The sequence below is a fragment of the Mobula birostris genome, chromosome 27, assembly GCF_030028105.1.
Source record: "Mobula birostris isolate sMobBir1 chromosome 27, sMobBir1.hap1, whole genome shotgun sequence".
NCBI lineage: Eukaryota > Metazoa > Chordata > Chondrichthyes > Myliobatiformes > Myliobatidae > Mobula > Mobula birostris.
In genome coordinates, this window is record NC_092396.1 from 19,085,462 (window position 1) to 19,110,663 (window position 25,202).

A 25,202-nucleotide genomic window follows, 5' to 3' on the forward strand; every position below is an offset into this window, starting at 1 on the left:
TACTGTGTCATTCATATTCAAGTTAACAAACATTTACAAGTGAAATGGATTCTTATCTAGCAGTCGGAGTAAAGATTAATATAGTTATAAAATTTTTTTTCCTTCCCTACTCCAATTGTGGGATTGATTTGGTTAAAAGATGGTTTTGCTGAGCTAATTAATGCCCCTGTTGTCCTGTTCCCTTCAATGACTTCGCTCCATCAACACAATCAGTTAACCATCACAGTAAATTGCCAAGGCTCTTCGATCTCTGCAATAGAAATTATTGTGGATTCTGGAAGTCGGAAATAAAAATGAAACATTGGAAATGCCCAGCAGGTTAATCAGAGTTAATGTTCAAGTCAGTGGCATTCATTTGGAACTTTCTGATGACTCCTACTGAGTATTATTCTTTGCCTCAGTGAGAACATTTTCATATTTACCCATCATGTAATAAAAAATGTGTCCTTCCTCCTCCCCTAAGACGGTTTTCTGGGGAGATGTTAAATATCGGCATGCTAACCTAATCCAAGCATCCAAGACTTAATTACCTGCTTCCACATAATTGGGAAGCTTGTTAGTGTAAAAGACTTGCATTTATACAGCACTCAACATCAAGACATTCCAGAAAAAGCAGTGACTTGTGTATTTTATGAAGCAGTGACTTTTGCTCTATAGGATTCGAGCTTCAATTTGTTCAAGAATAAAGAGTTATGTAGAAAGGTTAGGTGAAGTGAGCGTGATGCTGACAGAGGGAATATTAAGTGGAAAAATGTGATGCTGTTCATTTCTGTGAGGGTCATGATTCCTGGAATGAAGGGGTTAACACGAGGTGTATTTGGCAGCTTTGGGCCTGTTTTCACTGGAATTTAGAAAAACGTGGCAGGAGGGGGGAAACCTCACTGAAATTTATTGAATGTTGAAAGGACTAAATAGGGTGGATGTGGAGAGGATGTTTCTTATGGTGGGGGAACCTAGAACTAGAAGGCACAGCCTCAAAATTGAGGTGTGAACCTTTAGAACAGAGGTAAGGAGGAATTTTTTTTTTAGCCAGAGACTAGTAAATCTGTGGAGTGCTCTGTCACAGACTGTGGTGGAGGCCAAGTCCGTGCAGATATTTAAGGCAGAAGTTAATCGTTTCCTGATTGGTCAGGGTATCAAAGGATATGGCGAGAAGACAGCTGTACGGAGTTGAGTGGGATCCGGGATCAGCCATGATGGAATGGCGGAGCAGACTCGATGGGCTGAATGGCCTAATTTTTCTCCTACGTCTTTTGGCTCTTTAGAATTTATTCTAAACCCAGAGCTAATCAAGGTTGACAGATTTTTGAATTACAAGGGACTCAAGTGATAAGGAGAAATATTAGGAAAGTGGTGTAAAAGCCATGAGTGGTGTTGGATCAGCCATGATCTTTCTGAGTAACAGAGCTGGCTGCCTGACTTTCTCCTAATTCTGTTTTTTTAAAAAATTATATTGCTATCTAAGGAATGCCGATGCCTCTTTTCGGTCTCAGCTCCAAGGATCCCAAAAAAGGTTTGCCCAACTTGTTAGTGAGCACAAGTTAATGTTAAAAAGCTAACTATAGTGCCACACTAATTGGTGGAAATTTTAACAGAATCTAATTAACAAGTGCCAGGGTTGGACACAACCATACACTGCAATACTAGATGAAGTTTCTCTGTGATTAAGAACTTCATTTAGGGCAGAAGACACAATAAGCCTGAAATTATCTACCACCAGGCTCAAGGGCGGTTTCTATCCCACTATTATCAGACTCTCGAACAGACCTCTCGTACAATAAGGTGGGCTTCTGACCTCACAATCTGCCTCATTATGATCTTGCTACTTCTCTGCAGCTGTTATACTTTATCTGCATTGTTATAGTTTTACTTTGTTCTTCCTCAATGCACTGTGTAATGATTTGATCTGTAAGAACAACATGCAAGACATTTCACTGTATCTTGGTACATGTGACAATAATAAACCAGTAGCAAACCTGCCCTGAGAAAGACAGCACAAATGCATGAACCCATGCACGTCTGTACATCACTTGCCTCTTAGTGAACTGTCGGTGGGTTCATGCATTGAATTAACACAATTTATTTAACTGTAAGATTTCTTCAGCAGAAGAGGCAAGCAGGGCCCTGTGAACCCCTCTCCTGGGTACATTGTTTGATGATCCCTTGAGGCACCACCCAGAAGGTCAATGGTGGGCATCAGGATTAGCAAGCACCTTGTGAAACAAGCAAAGTGTTAACCACCTGGTTGGCCACAGAGAACAAGCACCCTTAACCTATCCTTACTCGAATTCCAAGCATGACCATTGTCCAGCACCAGCACTATGGATTGTGGTCTTTAAATTGGGACAATGGCTTAGCTTCTCTTTCCCTGACTCAAATTGCAATGAACAATACTCACTGTTGCCTATAAGCCAAGATCAGAGATAGAACCTGGAACTGTCATCTCCTTTAGTAAGTCACTGGCCACACTCACCTCATTCTGAATTCATTGCCTCATTAACCTACCTTCTCTATCTTACATAGGATAAGGAATCTCCTATACTGATTGAGGTTCACAAGAACTGTAGGCTGGGAGGTTATGAATGTAGTATTAAAATGCAGTGCCTCATATGAAGATGACGAATTATTCAAGAGGAAGTATTTCACACTCACAGTTTATCAACTCTATCCTATTACCAGTCCTTGTCAACACACGGAATAGGGCGTTGATTTAGGGAACATCTTATGAGGTTGAACGGGTGATAATGCTGGAAATAAACTTGGATGCACGGCTACTTCAATTCTTGTTGACTACCCCTTGGTAATATATCTTATGTAACCACAATCCGTGTCTAGGGACCCACACTAGCTGTCATTCAAGTCTGAGCGAAGTGGAGACATATTAATTGTATCCCATGCCCATGCATATGACTGGCACTAATTAATTAATTCTCATAGCTTCTGTATTACATATATATTTATGCATTTATATTCCAGAGGGACTGGCACCAATTAAAAAAAAGAAATTAGCCCATCATTTCTAATTCTTTTTGTGCAATGAAGACTTGGATTGTGGAGATCTTGGAAAAATGCAAACCTTCAGCTGGATATCTCAGCAGTAAATTCCTTGAATGGTTTATATGTGGAACTTCTACTGTCAGTTGTCCACAAGGAGCGGAGTGTGCTCCTCGCCTTCATCATCAGAAGGGATCTCATAAATAACAAACAAAGAAGAGTACAAGCACCCGATGAAAGAGGTCAGACTGGCAAAGTACATCACCCCGCTGGCACTGCCAACCACTGACGTTAGTGGGCCCATTACAATGGAAACGATGATCTGCGCCAGGAAGTACTGACAGCTGAGGAGTGAAATGTCCACACCCATCCCTCGTTTAGTCCCATTCGCATGTGGTCCTACAAACTAGACAAAAATATACTGCATGTTAGAGACAGGCATTAGTCTTTGTAGAAGAACAACGGAATAACTAATCAAACAAAAGCCAATGATAACCTTCGAAAAAAATTCTAGAGTGAATCAAAGTGATACCCAAATAAATATTATCCATTCCAGTCAGATCTCCAAGAGGACCACAACCTTGTCATAGGGTTTGGAGGCTTGCATGCCTCAGTGATCTGGAGAGCTATATTGACTGGAGTCAGGACCTTGTGATTTGGATCTTGGTAGGGTCCACATGCCATATAGGTCAAAGAGTAGAGGCCAGACTGAGAGTGGTCCACCGGTCTTTCAGGTCGGGGGCGGGGTGGAGGGGTTCAGCTCAGGGCTGACAACCCTGACCAGTTTTACAAAAATTGTTACAGAAACAGAAATGAAGACTCCTTCTATATCTGTGTGAGAGAGATAGAGGACCTTCATCGTCGCCCTAAATACCAGCAGCGTAATGAGCAGTAAGTAATTCCAGTCAGAGAAAATACCCTAGCAATCCCACATATATACAGCACAGGGTAAAGTTACACAGTCATATTAATGCAGATTAAAGATGGGTTAGTCACAGAATAAAGTTCCCTTTATATTGCTTCATAAAACAGTCCAAGTACAACAAAAGTTAGATTCAAACTCTGTCCCATTAAACACTTTCAGGGCAAGTGTAAATCAAAGGGGAGTGGCATTACCATTTTCTTCACCATCTTACAGCACAAATCCTTCACATTGTTAAACTTCTAAATCGGTTACCAAGTTATCCCACTTTTATTAGAATATTTCACAACCTCAAGATATTGTTTAGCTCTGACACTGGAATGACCCAGGATCGATCTCTCTCTCTCTCTTTGATTCGCCATTTCTGCCTCTCTCTGGTGATCAGATACTTGGTGAGTAACATTAAACACTTGGCTCAAACTCCTGTGTCTGATTACCGCAAAATAAGCAGAAACAAAAATAACTCAAAGACTGCTCTCCGAGGCTGGTTGGACGCAGCTTAGTTTCTAACCGTATCATTTGCATGATGTGAGTGCACACCTTTGCTCTGAGTTTATACCTTTTTGCTCTGGTAGTATTCGCACAACAGCGAGTAGGGCAGAGTGCAGAGCGAAGAAAACAGGACCCCATATGTTACGCAAAGAGACAAAAGAACATAACTGTTCCGGGACAGAGTGGCAATGCCAGTGCCAATTCCAAAGCATAGGTAGCCAAAGAAGTAGAGAGTTCGGATACTGAAGTACTCTTCGAGCTTCTCCAACAGTGCTGTGGAGAAAAAGGAAAACGTGATAGAATGCTAGATACATGGCTGCTGGCGGAAATGGTTAGGGTTATTGTGTGGTCATACTTTGAAACAGCTTTAAGTGTGGTGTGTATTGGATGGTCTGGATTAGTTGGCTGTAGAAAATCAAAATACTACATAATGAGAGATCTGCAAAAACCAAAGCAGGGAAGTTGAAGAGAAAGAAACAGAGCAAATGCTTGTGCAATGGATTACGGCTTGCTGTCTTCGGGTGTGATGGGTGGTGGTGCGTGGTGCAGTACTGGCACACTGAATGATACTCCACTTGGCCACTGCTGTAGATGTGGTCAAGTGGAGTGCTGGCACGATGGGTGGCAGCTGTTAAATGGGCATCGTACCTTGCTTTCACACACTCTGCAGGCAAATTAATTACAAGAATTATGCTCCGAGCAGAGAATTTCAGATCCAAGATTCCAGATTTAGACACTTTCTGAAAGAATGCTCACTCCCCGGGTTTGGTTCCACATTTTGATAAGGACTGCAGCCTCTGAAAGAGGCTGTGGTTCAATTTTGCTGAAGTTCGGCTCTTGTTCTCATAGTAAAATGGGTTTCACAATCTCTGCACAGAAACTCTGCTCTTCGGTGGTGATTGGCCAACGGAGGGATAGTTACACACTGGGGCAACCCATAGCTTGTACAAAATCATAGTGAAAGCAAGAAGAAACTGAAATATACACTGAAAATTATGCCAATTTTCACCAGAAAATTCTAGAGAAATGTTTTGAGATCGTAAGACACGAGTCATACTTGAAGAAAGCGCTTAATGTTCTAGATTTTAACGGAATTGACTTCATACATCCTATTGTCCATTCCTGTCCTCTTTTTACAGGGAAATCCTCTATGAAGTGCCAAAGTTAGAAACAGCTCAGGGTAACTTTTTTTTAAAAAACTGACCACATGGATACCCTAGTCACTGAAAGCACCGTGACAGGAAATACTCCATAACAAGTACACAAACAATTGTGGCCACCCTGCTCATCACAGCAAACACGGTCATCTTTCATAATGGCAGATCCAGCCACAAACAGCAGGATCAGTTTGCCCCCATGGTCACCCTGCCTGGGGCAAAAATGTCCATCGCACCCACCACAAATGTGACCATTCTATCATCATGAGCATTTCCTTCTTGCCCACAAGAAGACTATTTTTGCGTGGGATTAAAGGACCTCACTACTTTACCCAATTCCTTCAATTAAAAAAAAAATCACTCTGAAATCAACAGTTTCTCCCACTCCAAATAAGCTACAATTACCTTCCCTTATGTAGCAGGATCTCAGGAACAATATCCCGGAATTGAATATCTTCCCCATTGATTGCTCATTAACAACAGATGGACAAATCCATCATGACTTGAAGCTACTGGGAACTCATTACTGTACTGTGTCTGAAATAGGATCAGTTGTCTGGAAATCCTCCCTGCCTTAATAATTGCACAGAGCAGGGACCCAGCACAACAGAGGCTCTCAGTAAATGAGCCCAAAGGCCTTTCCTCCAATAACAATTAAAAATAAGGTAGCCATGCTATTGCTGGGTTGGCTGTGTTTGTTACTGGTGAGTTAGCAGAGGCTGTCAGATAGCCCAGAGGTTTAGGACTGTGAGGGTGGTGTCAGACTGGATCACACAGGGGAATCAGGGAGGTGAGGGGATAGAGGGACATGAGGGGAAGGTCAGAGCATCAGGGAGCTGGACAAGCCATGGGCAGGGACAATTAGGAAACTGGATGCATAATTATATGATAGGTGGTACCAGAAAAGCGGCCCCACGGTGGATTTGGAGGGATGGGTCTTTTGAACAAACGACTGAGTCCTGAAGAGGCGTCTCGGCCCGAAACATCGACTGTTTATTCACTTGAGTAGATGCTGCCTGACCTGCTGAACTCCTCCAGCATTTTGTGGGGGTTGCTTTGGATTTCCAGCATCTGTAAACTTGCTCATGCTTATAACACACCTTCCGGCTTTGCTGATGTAACTAGGTAATGGATATTTTAACTCTAGTTCATGTAACGCATTTTGTCATTGGGTTGTTAGCATCAGTGCTTGAGCCAGGTTCCATATACCAGGAGGTTACGCACTCTACCTGAATACAGAGCAGCGCTGAATGCATAGATACACATTCCCCAGCAGCCCACGCTCACTCCTGTGTTGTACTTCTGGAATGCCTCCGAGTCGAGGGGTGCCTTGGGGTCCCCCCCGTACACTACCTCCCCCATGAAGTCTGTGTAAAACAGCAGCATGCCTTCAAAGGACAGCCATCCTGCAGAGACAGACAGAGCACACGGGTGATAAGTGAGAAGCTCATGAAAAGGGTTCAGTGAATCTCACTTAAACATGCAATACAGAACGAGACATACGGACAGGTTAGACCATTTGAAAGCCACTTTAAAAGTTATCTACAGCCTGTGGATACTGCTGACAAAGCTAATATGTATTGACCACTCCTAACTCCTCAAGAGGAGGTAGTGAGACAACCTCTTGGACCCCTTCAGCCCAGTGGATGAAAGCACTCCCCTGAGAAGTTTGATCTAACACTTGGACTCAGTAATGAGGCAGAAATGGCAATATACACCCAGTGGCCACTTTACTAAGCACACCTGCGTGGTTACACAAATATCTAATCAGCCAATCATTTGGCTGCAATTCAATGCTTAAAAGCCTGCAGACATGGTCAAGAGGTTCAGTTATTTTTCAGACCAAACATCAGAATGGGGAAGAAATGTGATCTCGGTGATTTTGACTGTGGAATGATTGTTAGTGCCAGACGGGGTGGTTTAAGTATTTTCAGAAACTGCTGATCTCCTGGGATTTTCACGCATAACAGTCTCTAGATTGGGGTTCTCTATGTTTTTTATGCCATGGACCATTAAGCAAAGGGTCCACGGACCCCAGGTTGGGAAGCTCTGCTCTAGGGTTTATAGAGAATGGTGCAAGAAACAAAGAAAAACATTCAGTGAACAGCAGTTCTGTGGGGTAAAATGCCTTGTTAATGAGAGAGTTCAGAGGAGATTGGTTCAAGCTGACAGAAAGGTGACAGTAACTCAAATAACCACGCATTGCAACAGTGGTGTGCAGAAAATCATCTCTGAGTGCACAGCACGTTGAACCTTGCAAGTGGATGGGCTACAGCAGCAGAAGACCATGAACATGCACTCAGTGGCCAATTTATGAGGTACAGGAGGTACCTAATAGAGTGGCCTCTTGGGTGTGTTTTCAAGCCAAGATGGAATGTACTTTGAAGGGGAACCTGCAGTAATGGCAAACATTTGAAGGGGTTGTTCTTGTCCTTTTACAAGTTTGACTGTTTGGTTGATGTTAAAAAAATAACCCCTGTGAATATCAACAGTGCATTTTGTTGATGGGACATAGTGAGAAGAATAAATGTTTAGGGTGAGGAGTGGGTTGTCAGTCGAGGCCTGCTCTGTGCTAAATAGGCAGAAGATTCCTTAGTGATGTTGAAGGGGCATTTATCATGGACAATATTTCATCACACTCCTGATTTGTGATCATTCATGGTGGAAAGGCTTTGATCTATCAGATTATGAGCAACATGTAATAGAACATCCAACTTCCAACTTGCTCTTGAAACCACAATATCTGTGTGTTATTATACTGATCAATAGTAATTACCATGCTGTTTATAGTGGAGAGCTAGCAAAGGTGATGGAATTGAATACCAAGGACAGGTTGTTAGACCCTCTCTGGATGGAAACAATCATTACCTGGCCCAACTATTACTTTTAAATGATCAGCTCATGTCAGAGCTTGCTGGTTGCAGATACGGACTGCTTCATGTTTTGATCAATTGCAAATGGCATTAAATGTCGCACAATCATTTGCAAACAACTCTACTTTGTGATCTTCTGATGGATAGAAGGTGATTGATAAAATAGCTGAGAATAACTGTGCCTAGGACAATGGCCTGAGAAATTCCTTGTCATAGTCTGGGGCTCATATTGATCTTCAATAACCACAGCCATGAGAACACTGTACTCCGATCTTCACTGGCTGCAGCTTTACCTGGGCTCCTTAAAGCCACTATCAGGTGTGACTGTGTCTGTGTGTAGGGTTATCACTCTGGAATTCAGCTCTTTTGCCTGTATTTTAAATCTATAGCTGAAGCCATCAAACTGAAACTCAGAACAGGTTATCGGTGAGTAGGTGCCTTCAGATCGCATTGTTGACAAGCTCCTCCATTCACTTGCTTATGATTGAGAGAGGATTGATGGAATCAAATGTAGCCATATTAGATTTGTTCTTGCTTTTTTTTAATAAATACAGGATATATCTGGGCATTTTTCCTCAATACCAGATGGATGTGAGTATTGTAACTGTGCTCAAACAGTTGGGCCAGAGGCATGGGTAGTTCTGCATCAAAAGTCTTCAGGCCTTGCTTTATCTGACTATCCATGTCATTTCATGATACGTAAGAGTAGCTTCTTTGCTGCTAGGACTTGCAATGGAACTGAGATAAGTCCCTTCTGCTCTCCCCCTCCCCCCTTCTTCTATTCCCCACTCTGACTTCTCACCTGCCTATCATCTCCCCCGGTGACCATCCTCCCTCCTTTTCTCCGGTGGTCCACTCTCCTCTCCTAACAGATTCCTTCTTCTCCAGCCCATTACCTTTCCTACCCACCTGACTTCACCCATCACCTCCCAGCATTCCTCTTTTCCTCCCCCCCCCCCACTTCTTTATTCTGGCGCATCCTCACTTCCTTTCCAGTCCTGAAGGAGGGCCTCGGCCTGAAACACCAACTCTGTTCATTCCCACGGACGCTGCCCGACCTGCTGAGCTCCTCCAGCATTTAGTTTGTGTTGCATTTAGATCTGCTGTGGGTGTACCTGCACCTCAGGGACTGCAGCGGTTCAAGAAGGCAGCTCGTCACCACCTTCTCAAGGGCAACTAAGGATGTGCAAAAAAATGCTGGCTTAGCTGGAAAAAGCCCACATCCCTTTTGCCCTCCCCCACCCCTTGATTTTTCCCCTTACTGGTTTCTCACCTGGCACCTACCAGCCTTCTCCTTCCTACCCTCCCCCCACCTTCTTTATAGAGCCCCTGCCCCCTCCCTCTTCAGTCCTGACGAAGGGTCTTGGCCCCAAAACGTTGACTGTTCCTTTCCACGGATGCTGCCCGACCCGCTGAGTTCCTCCAGCGTGTTGTGCAACATTTCCAATATGGAACCTGGGAGTGGGCTGTGGGGATAAAGTCAATGGTCAAATGAAGTGGGAGGTAGGTTTCCTATGGTCAGATGATACTTGGTAGCAAGTCTGCAGGCTCCTAGACTGAAACAATGCTCAGTGCAATTTGGAAGGTGCAAGAAAGACATTTATAATCTTGTGCGCTGTCTCCCAGCCTTGAAGAAGCCATTCTGGGACAAAAGGTTGGCAGAGCAGTATGCAGGGTCAGGGTCAGGGTCACGACACTCCCCTTCCCAATCCCAACAATCACTTTGCACATTAAAGAGGTTGGCACTGTACTTGTAAAATACGCACCTGCCTGAAATGAAATTCTAAAAGTGATTACACTCTTGCATATGCTTGTGTGTGCACACAGGAAGTGAAACCACAGCTACAAGTGCTGTGTCTGAATGGATTTGCAAGAATAGAACCAGTCACACAGTCAAGTGCAGTAGTTCTGGGATGGACAAGCGAGGAAAGGCTTTGAAAGAGGCAGGCACAGTGAACCATATCAAGTACCAGTTGAGCACCATGCTTCATGTCCGAAAGAATATCCATTGTGACTTTTGGTAGGGCCGACTCAGTGTTATGGGAAGAGATCTTCTTCCCTTGCTATCTCGCTAGCATGTTTTAGAGCATAAGAAATGGACTCATACAGCTCCTCTTATCATCTCAAGCATTCGACAAGATCATAGCTTAGTTTTTAGCACAACCTTGTCTTCCTGCGCTAACTCCATATCCTTGATTTCAATGGAATATATTTGGTGACTGAGCGTCAATAGAGCTCTAGGGGGTAACAGAACTTCAAAGATTCATGACCCATTGAATGAAGAAGTTTCTTCTCATCTCTGTCCTGGGTGGTTCTAGACATCTTAACCAGGGTAAATAAAATCCCTGTCAAGTCTTATAAAAGATCTATATGATTCAATGGGATCGCCATTCCCTTAAAGCCTAGGAGTGTAGCACAGAATGAATAGTCTCTCCCTGTGGGACACACTCAGCGTTCCAGGAATCAGTCTGTTGAACTTTCATTGCACTTTCTCTATCATTTTAGTAAGACGACCAGATATCACATAACTGCAGTATGGCCACATTTTTCATACTTAACTTGCCTCTTAATTTCTGTTCTCAATCCCCTTTCCTGCCCTGGCCTTCCACAGATCAGTATTTAGAGCACAGCCCTTGTTGACAAGCTGATCAGACAGTGAGAGTTATACCTAGGAAGTGATTGACACACAGATTCCGCAGCGGTTTAGGCATCTGACAAATTGATGAGAACAAGACGGATGTGGAGAGCGTCCTCTCGGATAATTCTCCTGAGCTATTCAAGTCAGTCTCGTATTTCACGCCATTCAGCAAGATGTTTGCAACCTGTAACAAGATTAAACCCAGTCACTGCAATCTGAATATATCAGCTTCTCCACCGTACAGCAGATCCACTTATTCTATATGTCTGCATCTTTATGCTTCCTCCTTCCTCTCCCACCTCTTCCCCAGAAGGTTCTGACATTCATTGGAGTTCCCAGTATACCCATCAGCCCCTCTGGCGAACCTCCCAGGATACAGGTAACTTCTTCGTCCAGACAAGTAATAATTTCCGATTCTATTTACACACACAGCTCCAATATCAAATTGGCTAAAAAAAATCACACTCTCTTTTATGTCTAATTTAATCGTGCCCCATTGAAATTACTTACTTACTGCCTGTTACACTGCTGGCTTTTAGGGCTGCAATGACAGTCCTCCATCTCCGTCTGTATAAAAGCATTCTTCATTTCTGTTTTTGTAACAATTGTTGTTTGGCCAGTCAGGGCTGTTGGCCCTGAGCTGAACCCCTGAACCTGGAGGAACTGTGGAGCACTCTTAGTCTGACCTCTACCCTTTCACCTACATGGCCTGAGTGACCCTACCAAGAGCCAAAGCACAAGACCCTGACTCGAGCCAACATAGCTCGCCAGGTCATTGAGGCACACAAGCCTCCGAACCCTATGACAAGGCTGTGGTCCTCACAGAGGTGACCCATTCAAGCTGAACCCATAATGGAAGAATAATCTGTATTCCTACGGCATTATTTGCAGACTTTCAGCAACTGTAGTATCCTTTTGCTTTTCAACTTATATTTCCCAGGCCATGTACAGCATATACTGTAGAAGCAGAGTAATTCTCTCTCTGGTCTGTCTCAATAGTGATTCTTGTCCCAGTTACTCATGTACCTCTCATCCATCTTCCTTAAGTTGGGGACCTTGGCACTGGAACTGAATATTATTGCAGCAGTTAACGGTGAACCATGAACCAACCTGGTGCTGTGTACATACATACTGCAAGGGCCTTGGCTTGGCTGCACCTTGGCAGTCTGCAACCATAGAAACATAAAACATAGAAAATAGGTGCAGGAGTAGGCCATTCGGCCCTTCGAGCCTGCACTGCCATTCAGTACGATCATGGCCAATCATCCAACTCAGAACCCTGTACCAGCCTTCCCTCCATACCCCCGATCCCTTTAGCCACAAGGGCCATATCTAACTCCCTCTTAAATGTAGCCAATGAACTGGCCTCAACTGTTTCCTGTGGCAGAGAATTCCACAGATTCACCACGCTCTGTGTGAAGAAGTTTTTCCTAATCTCGGTCCTAAAAGGCTTCCCCTTTATCCTCAAACTGTGACCCCTTGTTCTGGACTTCCCCAACATCGGGAACAATCTTCCTGCATCTAGCCTGTCCAATCCCTTTAGGATTTTATACGTTTCAATAAGATCCCCCCTCAATCTTCTAAATTCCAACGAATATAAGCCTAGTCGATCCAGTCTTTCATCATATGAAAGTCCTGCCATCCCAGGAATCTATCTGGTGAACCTTCTTTGTACTCCCTCTATGGCAAGGATGTCTTTCCTCAGATTAGGGGACAAACACTGCACACAATACTCCAGGTGTGGTCTCACCAAGGCCTTGTACAACTGCAGTAGTACCTCCCTGCTCCTGTACTCGAATCCTCTTGCTATAAATGCCAGTATACCATTCGCCTTTTTCACCGCCTGCTGTACCTGCATGCCCACTTTCAATGACTGGTGTATAATGACACCCAGGTCTCGTTGTACCTCCCCTTTTCCTAATCGGCCACCATTCAAATAATAATCTGTTTTCCTGTTTCTGCCACCAAAGTGGATAACCTCACATTTATCCACATTAAATTGCATCTGCCATGAAATTGCCCACTCACCTAACCTATCCAAGTCACCCTGCATCCTCTTAGCATCCTCCTCACAGCTAACACTGCCACCCAGCTTCGTGTCATCCGCAAACTTGGAGATGCTGCATTTAATTCCCTCATCTAAGTCATTAATATATATTGTAAACAACTGGTGTCCCAGCACTGAGCCTTGCGGTACCCCACTAGTCACTGCCTGCCATTCTGAAAAGGTCCCGTTTATTCCCACTCTTTGCTTCCTGTCTGCCAACCAATTCTCTATCCACATCAATACCTTACCCCCAATACCGTGTGCTTTAAGTTTGCACACTAATCTCCTGCATGGGACCTTGTCAAAAGCCTTTCGAAAATCCAAATAGACCACATCCACTGGTTCTCCCCTAACCACTCTACTAGTTACATCCTCAAAAAATTCTGTGAGGTTTGTCAGACATGATTTTCCTTTCACAAAACCAGCCAAAAAAAAACAAAAAAAAAATTAGATGTCCACATTTGCAGCTGTTCTGCTAAAGGTCTGAGATTGCCGACGTTGGGACTTTTCCCATAACGCGATGGCTGATTACACGGCAGCAGATTTCAGGCTTGGCACAGTAACAACAAAGCAATAATTAGCCAAGCTATTACCTAATCCAGCTCTTGAATTGTGTACATGCATTATGAAGCTCTGGGGATCAGAAATTTAGAGTACTATATGTTTCTAAAACGCATCAGCCTGATCCTGCGAATGTTAAATCTTTTCAATATTTTATTCTATATTACTTGATTCAGGAGCTGAGACAAAAGATAGGACCAAGAGGTCCAGTTTGTCTTCGATGCCCAGATGTAAATAATCCTACCAAGTAGTCAATGGACAGTGACCTGGAGAGATGAAGACTAACTTCAAAATATTTCTTTAGGGCTTGGATCTCACTCCGAACCCATAACCATACCAGGAGGATAGGTGAACCCTCAAGGTTGTATGTGTAGTAAACAGCAAGTATCGGCTGAGCTCGGCTGAACTGCGACATCCACAATCCGCAACGGAATTGCGAAGTTTGGGACCGAACAGAGTTCAAGGTCAGGGCTGCAAAAGCTGCATTTGTTCCATAATATGACAGCACTGGAACATGCTAACTTGAAGGGTTCTGAGCTCAGGGTCTGAAATAATGAGCGAGTCTGGGTGATTATTGCTTCCCTGACCCTGGGATAGTTTTGTCCCTAACTCAGGGAGGGATGGGTTTGCCACCTAAGACACTCTCCAAGACTGGTCATGGAATTCCCAAATTCCAGAGAGGTGTCATCCTGCTTTTCAAGTAGGACATGCTGTATTCCAAAGTGCCATGAACATTGTCAGTTACTGAGTTTTTCAGACGCAGCCTGTTGTATTTCACACTGATAATACATTGCCAAGAACTGGTGGACTTGTAGTGGGACTGACAACTCATGAGGGAAGACCCGACTTCTTCAAAATTCTTCGACAATGCTGGATGCAAGCTGAGTGTAGCCTAATTTCCCAGAAGCATGGACACTGGGTGTTCATAGAATTCCTCAACTGGGGAAGCCTGAAACGAGGCAGACCAGAAGGGATTGTTCTAATGCTACCGAGTGGGAAGGTTCAGGTCTAAGTGACCCACTTGAGTGGCCAGTTACAATGTCCAGACCAAGTAAAGGTGACATCTTTAACATCATTAGAAACCAGTTGGGTTTTCATATGTTCCAAAACGGACCAATGATCTGTACTTATGAGCCCTGTACCACAAACCTCATTAGAGTGCTTGACTACTCAAACCTAACATTTGCCACCTCTCTGGGCCAAGCACTCCGCACCTCCACCCTCCCGTCCCCCACCCCATGCCTCACCAGGCTATCCGTTTCTTTGATTTTTTTCCCCTGTACCTGTTGACTGAAAGTCACCGTCCTCCTCCGACTGCTGTCGCCACCATTTGCCAGGTAACTGTTCGGAATACTCAAGGTCTCTGGCCTCTTGAGAATTCCCGACGTCGAATTTCGTGTAGCGTCACCCTGTAGGTTCTCAGGATTCTCAGTGACCATTGGAGACCCCGTTTCCTCATTTTCCGCCTCATCCGGTATCCGGGGGAGGCTGGAGCTCAGGGCATGTCTGGGCATGCTGAGGTATTGATCGTTGGCTCCTGTGTAACAGTCAATCAGCACTGTGTCAATATAAGAAGTTCCATATGATGAAGCAAATTCGTTAATGCCAGTCAGAGAGCTGTCCCGGCTCATAAAGCTCCCATACTTCGGGGTGAGGGGGCTCTGTGGGGAGATGGGGCTGGTCATACCATTGTAGACTTGGGTGATATTGTGGTTATTGGTCTGGTCTCTGTCCTCATCAAAAGCCATTGGTGGCGAGGGAGGTAGAGCAAGGCTGGGGCTTTTCATCACTTTTTTCCTTTTGCCCTGTGCAATCAGTGGCTTCTCTGGAATACTTGTCAGTGTCAAGACAGCAGTGACGGTCAGGGTTATTGCTGTGAAGATGTAGACAACCCGGAGCTGACCTCCTAAAGCTTTGCCAAAATCTGTCTGGTCCCACTTGATCCCACCAATGATGTAACCGAACCCGCCTCCCAGACCTGCATCAAGTCAAAAGAGAGGCGTAATCAGCAAAGGAAACTGGAAAATCTACAGTAACTCTATTCCTATAGAGTGCAGGAAAGGAAACGTCACACAAGGGTTATTTCTAGCCAGACCCAGAACCCGCCTGTAGTCACGGAACAGTGACAGATACGTTGCTGGAAGGAAGCAAACCTGCCAGGAGCGCGTGGATGTTCAGGCCCCGGTCCTGATCCTCTGGGCAGCAGACGTCCATCATGTAGGCATGGGTTGGATTGTCTGCCGAGTCGGCACTGAAGTCCATCAGCACGACACCGCAGACGGTCAGGATGATGCCCCATTTGTGATTAGTGACTGTGTCAGCGATTGCAAGGCCCATGTCCCTGCCGTTCAGCAGCAGCGAGAGGCCGATCAGTGCACCTGAAACAAAGCAGCAAGGTGGGCAAGTTTACCTTTGCTAAAATTGACATAATGTTGGAAACGTGACCCCCTACATGTATTTTAAATTGGAGCCACATGTGCAACCTTTGAGGAGAAGCTACTTAGCAATTTCAATAAGGCAACAGTTCATTAAGGCCAAAATTACAGGCTTTGGGGTTTCAGCTTGGTGCATATCATGTTTCCTGAGCTTCCAGGAGCTTCCTGGTTAAGTCAGGATGAGAATACAACAGCATTGGACAGTGGTCAATGTAAACCTATTTTCTTAGTGACCCTATGAAAGACTTGCTTCACAGGAGCTGGACAGGGAGCTCTTTAAAGCTGTTTAGAAAGGCTGGCTTTGTTATAGGAGTCACGCTGGACACACTGGAAACCATGATAGAACAAAGGATCCTACGGAAAATCCTGGCAATCCTGGACAATGTTTCTCACCCTGTGCATGCCACCTTAGCTGAACAGAGCAGCACTTTTAGTAATAGACTAAGACAAATGAGCTGCTCCAAAGAGTGCTGTATGAGGTCATTCTTGCCCTCGGCCACTAGGCTCTATAATGAGTCAAGCTATAGCTGGGGAAGTGATGACCCCCTCCTGTTAGACTGTTTGAGGTAACTTTTTTTTTATTCTTAGCTTTCCTCTAATGTTTGTATATCTGTGCACTTGTAATGCTACTGTGACACCATAATTTGCTTTGGGATGAATAAAGTATCTCTCTACTTATCTTTACAAATGGTAACTTTTTTGAGATCTGGAGGGAGGCAAGTAGGTCTTGAAGCGCTCAGCTGCCTCATCACCTTTACCCTGCGGTACAACTGAGTTTAGAAATGGTCAATAGCCACAGCAAGAGCCTCTGGGACAGCAGCATTAGCTCTTTGAAACCCACAGCTGCAAAGACGACAAAAGGGCAGCAAAGAAATCCAGCTCGCGGGAGTTTACAAGGTGGCTCATGCTACCAGTTGTTAGCAGATCTTTGGAGCATGAAGGTCTCAGACTAGCTTCCTGCTGAATCTGGTAGCCGTACCTCATCAATGGCTGCAAGTTACTGTTGCTCTCAAACGCTCTGTCAGAGACTTCAGTGGCTTCTCACTACCAACTGTGCGTAAATAAGTGAGGCAGGAATTGTGTCTTCTTCTAAGGACAGCTGATCATATCAACTTTTAATGAGGTCAGTCAGAATGTGCAGGCTTTGGGTTCATAGCTCCAGCTGGTGTCCCACAGGTGTAGGATGATCTTAACAGCAAGTAATCAAGCATTCTGGAATTCCACTACTGCTCATCCATTGGAATAGTTTCTGCTCTACCCTATAATAAAAGATATTCACACCGGTGTGTGAAATATTCCTAAACTTCAAACAGACAAACCAGCTGGTTGCTGAAAAGGTGGGGAGCAGTTTCAACATGGCTGATGATCGTCATGAGGAGCCCAATCAAAGCAGCCCAACAGTGCAGGCCAAGAACATTCATTAAGTCCATAAGACATAGGAGCAGAATTAGGCCATTCAGCCCATCAACCCTGCTCTGCCAGTCCATCATGGCTGATCCCAGATACCACTCAACCCCATACACCTGCCTTCTTGTCATATCCTTTGATGCCCTGACCGATCAGGAAACGATCAACTTCTGCCTTAAATATACCCACAGACTTGGCCTCCACCGCAGTCTGTGGCAGAGCACCCCACAGATTTACTACTCTCCGGCTAAAATAAATTTCTCCTTAACTCTGTTCTAAAAGGTCACCCCTCAATTTTGAGGCTGTGTCTCAAAGTCATCGGCATGTTACAATACGCTTCAGGTACTTTAACAGAAATAGAAGCAGCCTTCAGTAGGAAGACATTTTCTGGGATGTTGTTGTTCCCATTATGCTCCGAAAAGAAACCACATGGCACTGCAGTGTGGTTAGACGCACAGGTTGGAAGGAGGGAGTGAGAGAGTGAGATGAGATTTCAGATCACTGTACAGAATGGCAGGATAACCACATCACTGCAGGTTTCACCAGGACCATTAATTTTCCCATGTGATGCCCACATGGCAGCCACTCATTCCTGCCCCAGTTTCCTTCAACAAAACCGGCACAAATCCCTCGCCCACTCTTAATGTTCAGTAAAAATCCTTCTCACCATTTCATACAAGTTAAAATCAGCCTGTTTCACACCAGAAGCTAACGTTACACAAGGCCAAGAACAGAAATTTAACACCAAGTTAGAATCCAGAAGCAACTATAAATCTTGATTTTCCCTTATGTTGGTGTTTTTACATGATACAGCACTTCTGCAGAAGTGGCAGCAAGCTGTACAGGTCTGTTGTTTTTGGCTCATGTCCTATATTTTGGAATCTTGCAACGGCCTTTTCCAATTATGCAGGGCAGGTAGCAATCTGGGCAAGGTGTGGGGTAGGGACGGAGTGAGGTTGAGCGGGCAAGAAGCACTTAACCTTGCACTTCCTCGGTGCTTCTCTAGTGGCTTGTAAAGCTGTATCCTCAGCTGGCTCTATCATGGGTAGCACCTTCAAAATGGGATGCCTCAAAAAGGTGGCATCCATCATTACAGACCCCTAGCACCCAGGACATGCCCTCTTCTCACTGCTGCCATACAGGAGCCTGAAGACGCACTTAATGTTCCAGGAACAGCATATTCCCCTCCGCCATCAGATTTCTGAATGGACAATGAACCCACAAAGACTACTTACTTACATTTATTTTTTTACATATACTTACAGTTTAAATTATGATGCATTGCAATGTAGTGCTGCTGCAAAAGAAAAACACTTCATGGCATATGCTAGTGATATTAAACCCGATTCTGATTCTTTACCCACTTCTCTACTTGCAATGAATTTCTAAACATTTGATACGGTCAAGGCCAGGGTACCATTCATCTCATTCAAGGTCTACATTTGAAGCTCAAAGTTGGTGGAACACGTTTGATGAACGACAATACCTTTGCAAGGGCCTGGAACATCACAGTAAAGGCCAACCTCTCCATTCTTCCTGTCATCATTTTCAGTGAGTGCACAATCTTTACTGCAGTTCCAGACACAACCTCGCTTGCTGGCGGGATTCAAAGTGCAGCACCTGAACCCACTTGCACGGAGCCTGGAGCGTCCCGAGCCCTCAAGCAGGGACTCCTCATCGGCGCCCCACTCTCTGCTACGTGTTCTTGTTCACTCATGGTGTGAAAGTCAACATACAAAACCTCAGTCCCCTTTCTTTGCCCAATTTATTGTAGTGTGAGCATCAAAACTGGTGGATGGTGGACACGAGTTATGTCATGTTGCTATGCCAAGGATCACCTCAGCAAATGCAAGTTGTGAGATGAATGAAGGGCTTTTTTCCACTCATTTCTCTGCCTCTCCTTGGTATGCTGTACTTCCCTTTACCACAAGCAACAAAATATACTGTGAGAGAAAAAAAACGATGAATGTATTGAATGGATGTCTAAAAAATATCTATTGATGGTGGTAACGAGGCAGAGAGATTGACATGCATAAAGATCAGGGTAATTTTCAATACAAGCTGAATAAATATGGGCATAGAAGGAAAGGATGAATGTACCTCCAAGGCACATTGGTACGATGACTTTGACAAGGTTAGCATTATACGTAAATTGATCAGTACAAACTGAACTCTTACCTTATTTGATCTGATCAAGTCACTAGACACTGCATTGAGTGGAAGTGCCATATTCCTGCTGTTCACTTTCATGTCAACCTCCTGTCATGCTTCCTTGGAGATACCAGAAGACTAATTTCTCCATTCACCTGTAAACCTAACGTCACTGTGATGCCTTGCAACCCTGACAGTGACATCCACTGAGGCATCATTCATTTTCTTCACAAATCTGGAGTCCATATTCTGCCCTCACGTCATAAATCAAAAAAAAAATGCCATGTGTACAATGAGACTTTAAACCGTTAATGTAAAACTGAGTCACATGCATTATCATCAGACTCCCTCAACCCAACTGCTTGGGAAACCCGGAAGCAGTCCTGATGAAGGGTCTCAGCCCGAAACATCGACTGTTTATTCCCGTCCGTAGAAGCTGCCTGACCTGCTGAGCTCCTCCAGCACATTGTGTGCATTGCTCTGGATTTCCAGCATCTGCAGTACCTCTTGTGTCTATGTCACTACCATGGCTTTCATAGCAGGCCTGACACACCCACCACAGAAAGTTTTTGCTCCCTTGCCTGCTGGAACACAATTCTCACCCAAGAAGGTAACATTCAGCCAAAACTGAGCCTAGAAACAGATTCAAATCCAGAAAAAGAATCAACGCAGGGAAAACACTCAGCTTCTGAATCAAACTTGGATCCAATTTCTAAATCTAAACTTGCAACCAAAACCAAAACTGGGCAATTGTGAATAAAATTAAGCCAGAAGGAACACTGCCCACAAATCCGTCAGAAATTTTGTCAAAGAGTAACTCTACCAACCCACCTTCTCCCAAATCCCTCTATTTCATCCATTCACCTCCTCCACATATTCCCCATCTATGCATCTCATCTTCATATCCCGAGAGCCTATCAATCTGTGTTCTCCCATATCAGTTCACCTCATCTACCCATTTCACCCCCTATCCTCCGATTAACCTTCCTACATGGCAGCATCTCTACACTGTCAGAGATATTTAGGACATGAGTCACAATGGAAGATATTTTCAGGGACAGGCTGTGTTATGTTTATTTACGGGAGATGGTTCAGTGTTAGAAAGTGTGGGGGGAGCTTTGTAGGTACAGGCTGCCTTCTGTACTTGTGGGGGTGATTCACTTTTATTATGTTACCAACCCATTTCCTCCCCAGTAACATTCCTATCTGCTTCCCATATGCTCGGGTTCATTCCCCACACACAAATCCACCATGACTCAATTTATTCTCGATCTAAAATTCATTCTCTCTATCATTCATTCCACAACCTAATTTTCTTATGAATGGAAAAGTTTTCCAGTATCCTCTCACTCTAATTGTTATCGTGTCCCTGGGTCTTCAACCTTGCAACTCTGGGAACCAGTCATACACTATTTTAGCTTCAGAAGCCCAGTTCAATTCTGCCAACTTACTCTTGGGACTGAAATTTTCTTAAGTGATGTCATCAACCTATAACTCACCAATAGCCAGCACAAGTATGAAGGGTCTGCGCCGGCCAAAACGAGAGGAGCAGCTATCACTCCAGGCACCCAGCACTGGCTGAACCAGGAAACCTGCAACCACAAATAACCAGACTTGAGACCTTCTCACAAAGGGATAAAGGTGAATCACCCCCACAAGAACCTCCCACACTGAGTTGACAGGGTGAGATGAAGAGGTACGAGTGGACTGATACAAGGCATGCATTTCTGGATTGGACCGTTCGGCAAAGTGTCTGTTTTGTGGTGCAGAACAAAGCCAAAACTTGGGGTGGCGGGGGGGGGGGGGGGAATGCACAGGAAAGAATAAAAGAAAGAAAATGAAGAAATCAAAGTGTGGAAGGGAATAAATGGACCTGTGGCTCCTTGTGACGACCTGATGGGTTTGGATTGTTCCAAATAATTGGTATTTATTTACAGTTACTTAAAATATTTCAAAATAAATGTAAAGTGTTTTGGGACTTCTTGATGTTAAAAAATGCAAGTTTTTTAGGCTGCAAGTACTTCTTTTGTATACAGGTTCAGAGCTGCAAGAACCCCATGCTCTATGGCCAACACAATAACTTATCTAGCCCCTCCGGAATATATACAGTGGAATGTACTGTACCTAAGATGGGACTGATGAACCAAACCATGCCATACAGTTCATCTGGTAGACCCATCTGCAGGAGGATGGGGGTGACGTAGGCTGTCTCCATTGCATAGCTGAACTCAATCCCAAAGAGGATGCATCCGTTAAAAAGTAGCTTCCAGAAGGAGTGTCGCAGTGGGATATCACTGAAGTCAAGAAGCTCAATGGGAATTGGAGTATTGGGAGGGGGTGGAGGGGAAGGCCGGATCAACTTCCTTCTCTTGGGATGTCGCTTGTAATTATTGGCTCGGTGACTGATATGTTGGGCAGTGGAATGGGGGAAGGTGCAGGTTGAGGGACACCAGTTTTCCTGAGTAGTTGGATTTGGGAAGAGGGCATCGCTGGGCGTAGTCGGATTCGGGGAACTCATGGTATCACCTCAGTTGATTTCTTCTGATTGATTTCTTCCTGCGGAGGAAAGACCAAAGACTGAATTATCAACAGGGCCATCCAATCACAAACAACTGCTACTAATCCAGTCCTCACCATCATCACAGATTCCACATTCTCTCAAAAATCCTGCCAATTTAGGGTGTTCACAGAGAATTTTCCTTCCTCCTCCTCCTCCTCCCCACGAACTTAACAATAGAGCCTCAAACCTCTAGAGAAGGAAAAGATGAATGACCTGACAGAAATCTTTAAAATGAAGAAGGATTTCCTAACACAGACATAGAGATGATGTTTCCAAAAGGCAGAGCTCAGCCCAGGGTGTAGGTTGGTCATATTTCAGATAGAGAAGTCTTTAAAGTGTAAAACTTTTGACAACTAAAGGTTGCGGATGGATTCAGTGAAAAGCTGGTTAGGTCTAGTTGAGTGAAATCTCTGGGTATCAATGTTTGGAGCCTTCTTGTGCACAGCAGAATGTAGTTGGAGTTGTTGGTGAGCACCAGGATACCTCTGCAAGAATCAATTAGACATCCTAGCTCCAGCTGCTTCACAAAGATCTTTCTTCATTCACAAGGTCAGAAGTCGGGATGCTCGCCGGATGAGAAGCAGAACCTTCAATTCTATTCACAACTCCTCAGCCAACTAAGGCCTGGATAGCATCAGTTGCCGACATTCGCAGTTTATAATGCCAGACAATTTTGTCTCCAACAAGTGAGAGTAAAACCAATCACCTTTCATATTCATTGGTATAACCATCACAAAGTTCCCCTAGAAACAACATCACTATTGACCAGAAACTTAACTGCAACAGCCACATGAATTCAGGCTTAAAAGTCAGGTGAAAGGCTAACTACCCTGTGGCAAGCTTGAGGACTTCCCATCACCTACATAGACACATGTCAGCAGCGGGATGGGATATTATCCATTTTGGCTGCAGCTCACTAGAGAGGTTTGAGACCATCCAGAACAAAGCAGCAGCTTATATGGCATCATATTCACCTCTTAAACATTCAGTCCTCCTACCACTTGCACAGTGACCACCCTGCTCCTTCTACAAAAGCGCACTGCAGTTATTTGTCCAGGTTACTCCTACAATGCCTCTGAAGTTCATGGGCTCTATCACCAGGTCTACTGGCACATCACCATTTGTATGTTCTCCTCCAAGATGGTTTGCTGTTCCTTCCAGTCACTGGATGGAAATCTTAGAATTTCACCTTCACTACAGGGAGGCTCCCCATCTTTACAAGGGCTGTTATGCCTAGGGAAATACATGTTTGCCAGGGACACCCCGAATACCATCCACACCCCTACCATGTGAAAAGAAAATCTAGTATCATTCAGGCTAACACGTTTATTTTAGCTAGCCCATTTCCTACATGTAATCAATATCATGAACATGCACAGTTCTTTTTAAATGTTTAATGACCAAATTATGACTTGCAATATTCATGTATAACTTAAAATAAAATATGTATGGCTCCCTCAAAATTCCTTTCATAATTATTTTTAGACATAAAGAATTGGTGCGTTCAGCCCTGCGTAAAACCCAGACTTCAGTGAACTCGGGGTGAAAGGGCAATTATTGTTGGGGGGGGGAAAGGGGACTTCCCTGGAGATCCAGTCGCAGTTAACTCCCTCTTCCTCGCGTTTTTCACCTTACCGTCCAGAGATCCTGTAAAAAGCGCTCGCCCTCTCCCCTTGGGCCAGAATACGAAGGCCGCGGGTTGCTGCTGTTGGGAAAATAAGAGCCGTCTGTGGCACGCATAGGCCGGAGTTTAAAATCAGAGGAACAGAGAGTAAATCACAATAATCACATCTTCCAATTTCGCGTTTCCGTGGCTTCAGATTTGTTATAACGCCGTAAGCAGCGCCCGTTGAGCGCAACCGAAATACCATTGTCCAATTTCTGGGCGATTTTCTCACTCACACACCTCACAGATTCACACATAGCCAGTCGTGCACTCATTTTCCTCATACCTGCAACATTACCCATCCAGAAATTCACAATAATTTCCTCACACTTGTATACACTCACACAAAGTCACACATGCAAGAATTTGAATACATCATATTCAGGACAATGTGTTAGTAGACTTTAAACGACTAAGGTTCTTTGACCTAAAGGTTTAGCTGTGTGGTTCTCTTTCGACTGATGCTGTATGGCCCGCTGAATGTTTCCAACATTTTCTATCTTTAACTGCATGTACGGTCTATAATGCACATGCCCCTATAATGCTATATACAGGGTTCCAATAACATGCTGTTTCAGTTCAGGTCCGAAATGCTAACAGCTTTCCACAGCCGACTGCCCTGGGAAGAGCTGACACATTGTGTATGTGAAGGATACTGGAAGCGGCCAAGTGAAGCGACCAGGCCTATGATGTAGCATCCTATCCCAGTTCATCTTCCCGGCGACACTGCTGCATACAATACACAGTGCCTTTGAAATATACAACCGCCGCTGAGAATTCACAACATAATCGGCCACCGAGACCCTTTCAGCGCGAAATAATCTTTCCTGTGATAATTGATACCATTTCTTACCGTGTGTCCTTAGCGGCATTTCACATCCTGATCTAATTACTTCCCGTCTTTCCTACTACCCCTAGAATTTGTCCATCTCTGACTACTCCCGTCTGCTTCCCCCACTCTCTCTCTTTATTTCAAGCTTTTTACTTGTTCTTAATCAAAAGTGGCCGCAAGCTGCTAAAAAAATTAACGAAAAGCCCAGCCCATCTGTGAAGCTCCCTCATCGCTTTCCTATATGACAGGGAGACTCGCTGTACCGTACCACCACCTCCATCAGCCCATCCTCTCGCTGGCTCCGGCTGTTCATCTTTTCCAGCAGCCTGCGTACAAAAGCTCAGCGTGATAAAGATTGTAATTACCTCCGACTAGGCCGTTACTAGTATCCTGTCCCCGGGGCGGGGAGCTTTGGCCTGACCCCTCTTCATTCTCCGTGCCTCCTTTCTTTAATCACGCCGTCCCCT

General features: G+C 44.5%; 1 protein-coding gene across 1 annotated transcript; it reads right to left on the reverse strand.

Moving 5' to 3' along the window:
* Positions 1 to 25,202, reverse strand: slc45a1 (solute carrier family 45 member 1). Its single transcript, XM_072244749.1, has 10 exons — positions 25,101 to 25,202; positions 23,873 to 23,942; positions 21,802 to 22,233; positions 21,177 to 21,269; positions 15,838 to 16,062; positions 14,968 to 15,662; positions 11,107 to 11,260; positions 6,795 to 6,971; positions 4,476 to 4,681; positions 1 to 3,400 (listed from the first exon to the last, which is right to left on the reverse strand). The coding sequence occupies exons 3-10, from the start codon at positions 22,193 to 22,195 to the stop codon at positions 3,137 to 3,139; spliced, it is 2,208 nt and encodes a 735-aa protein (XP_072100850.1). The 5' UTR covers positions 22,196 to 22,233; positions 23,873 to 23,942; positions 25,101 to 25,202; the 3' UTR covers positions 1 to 3,136.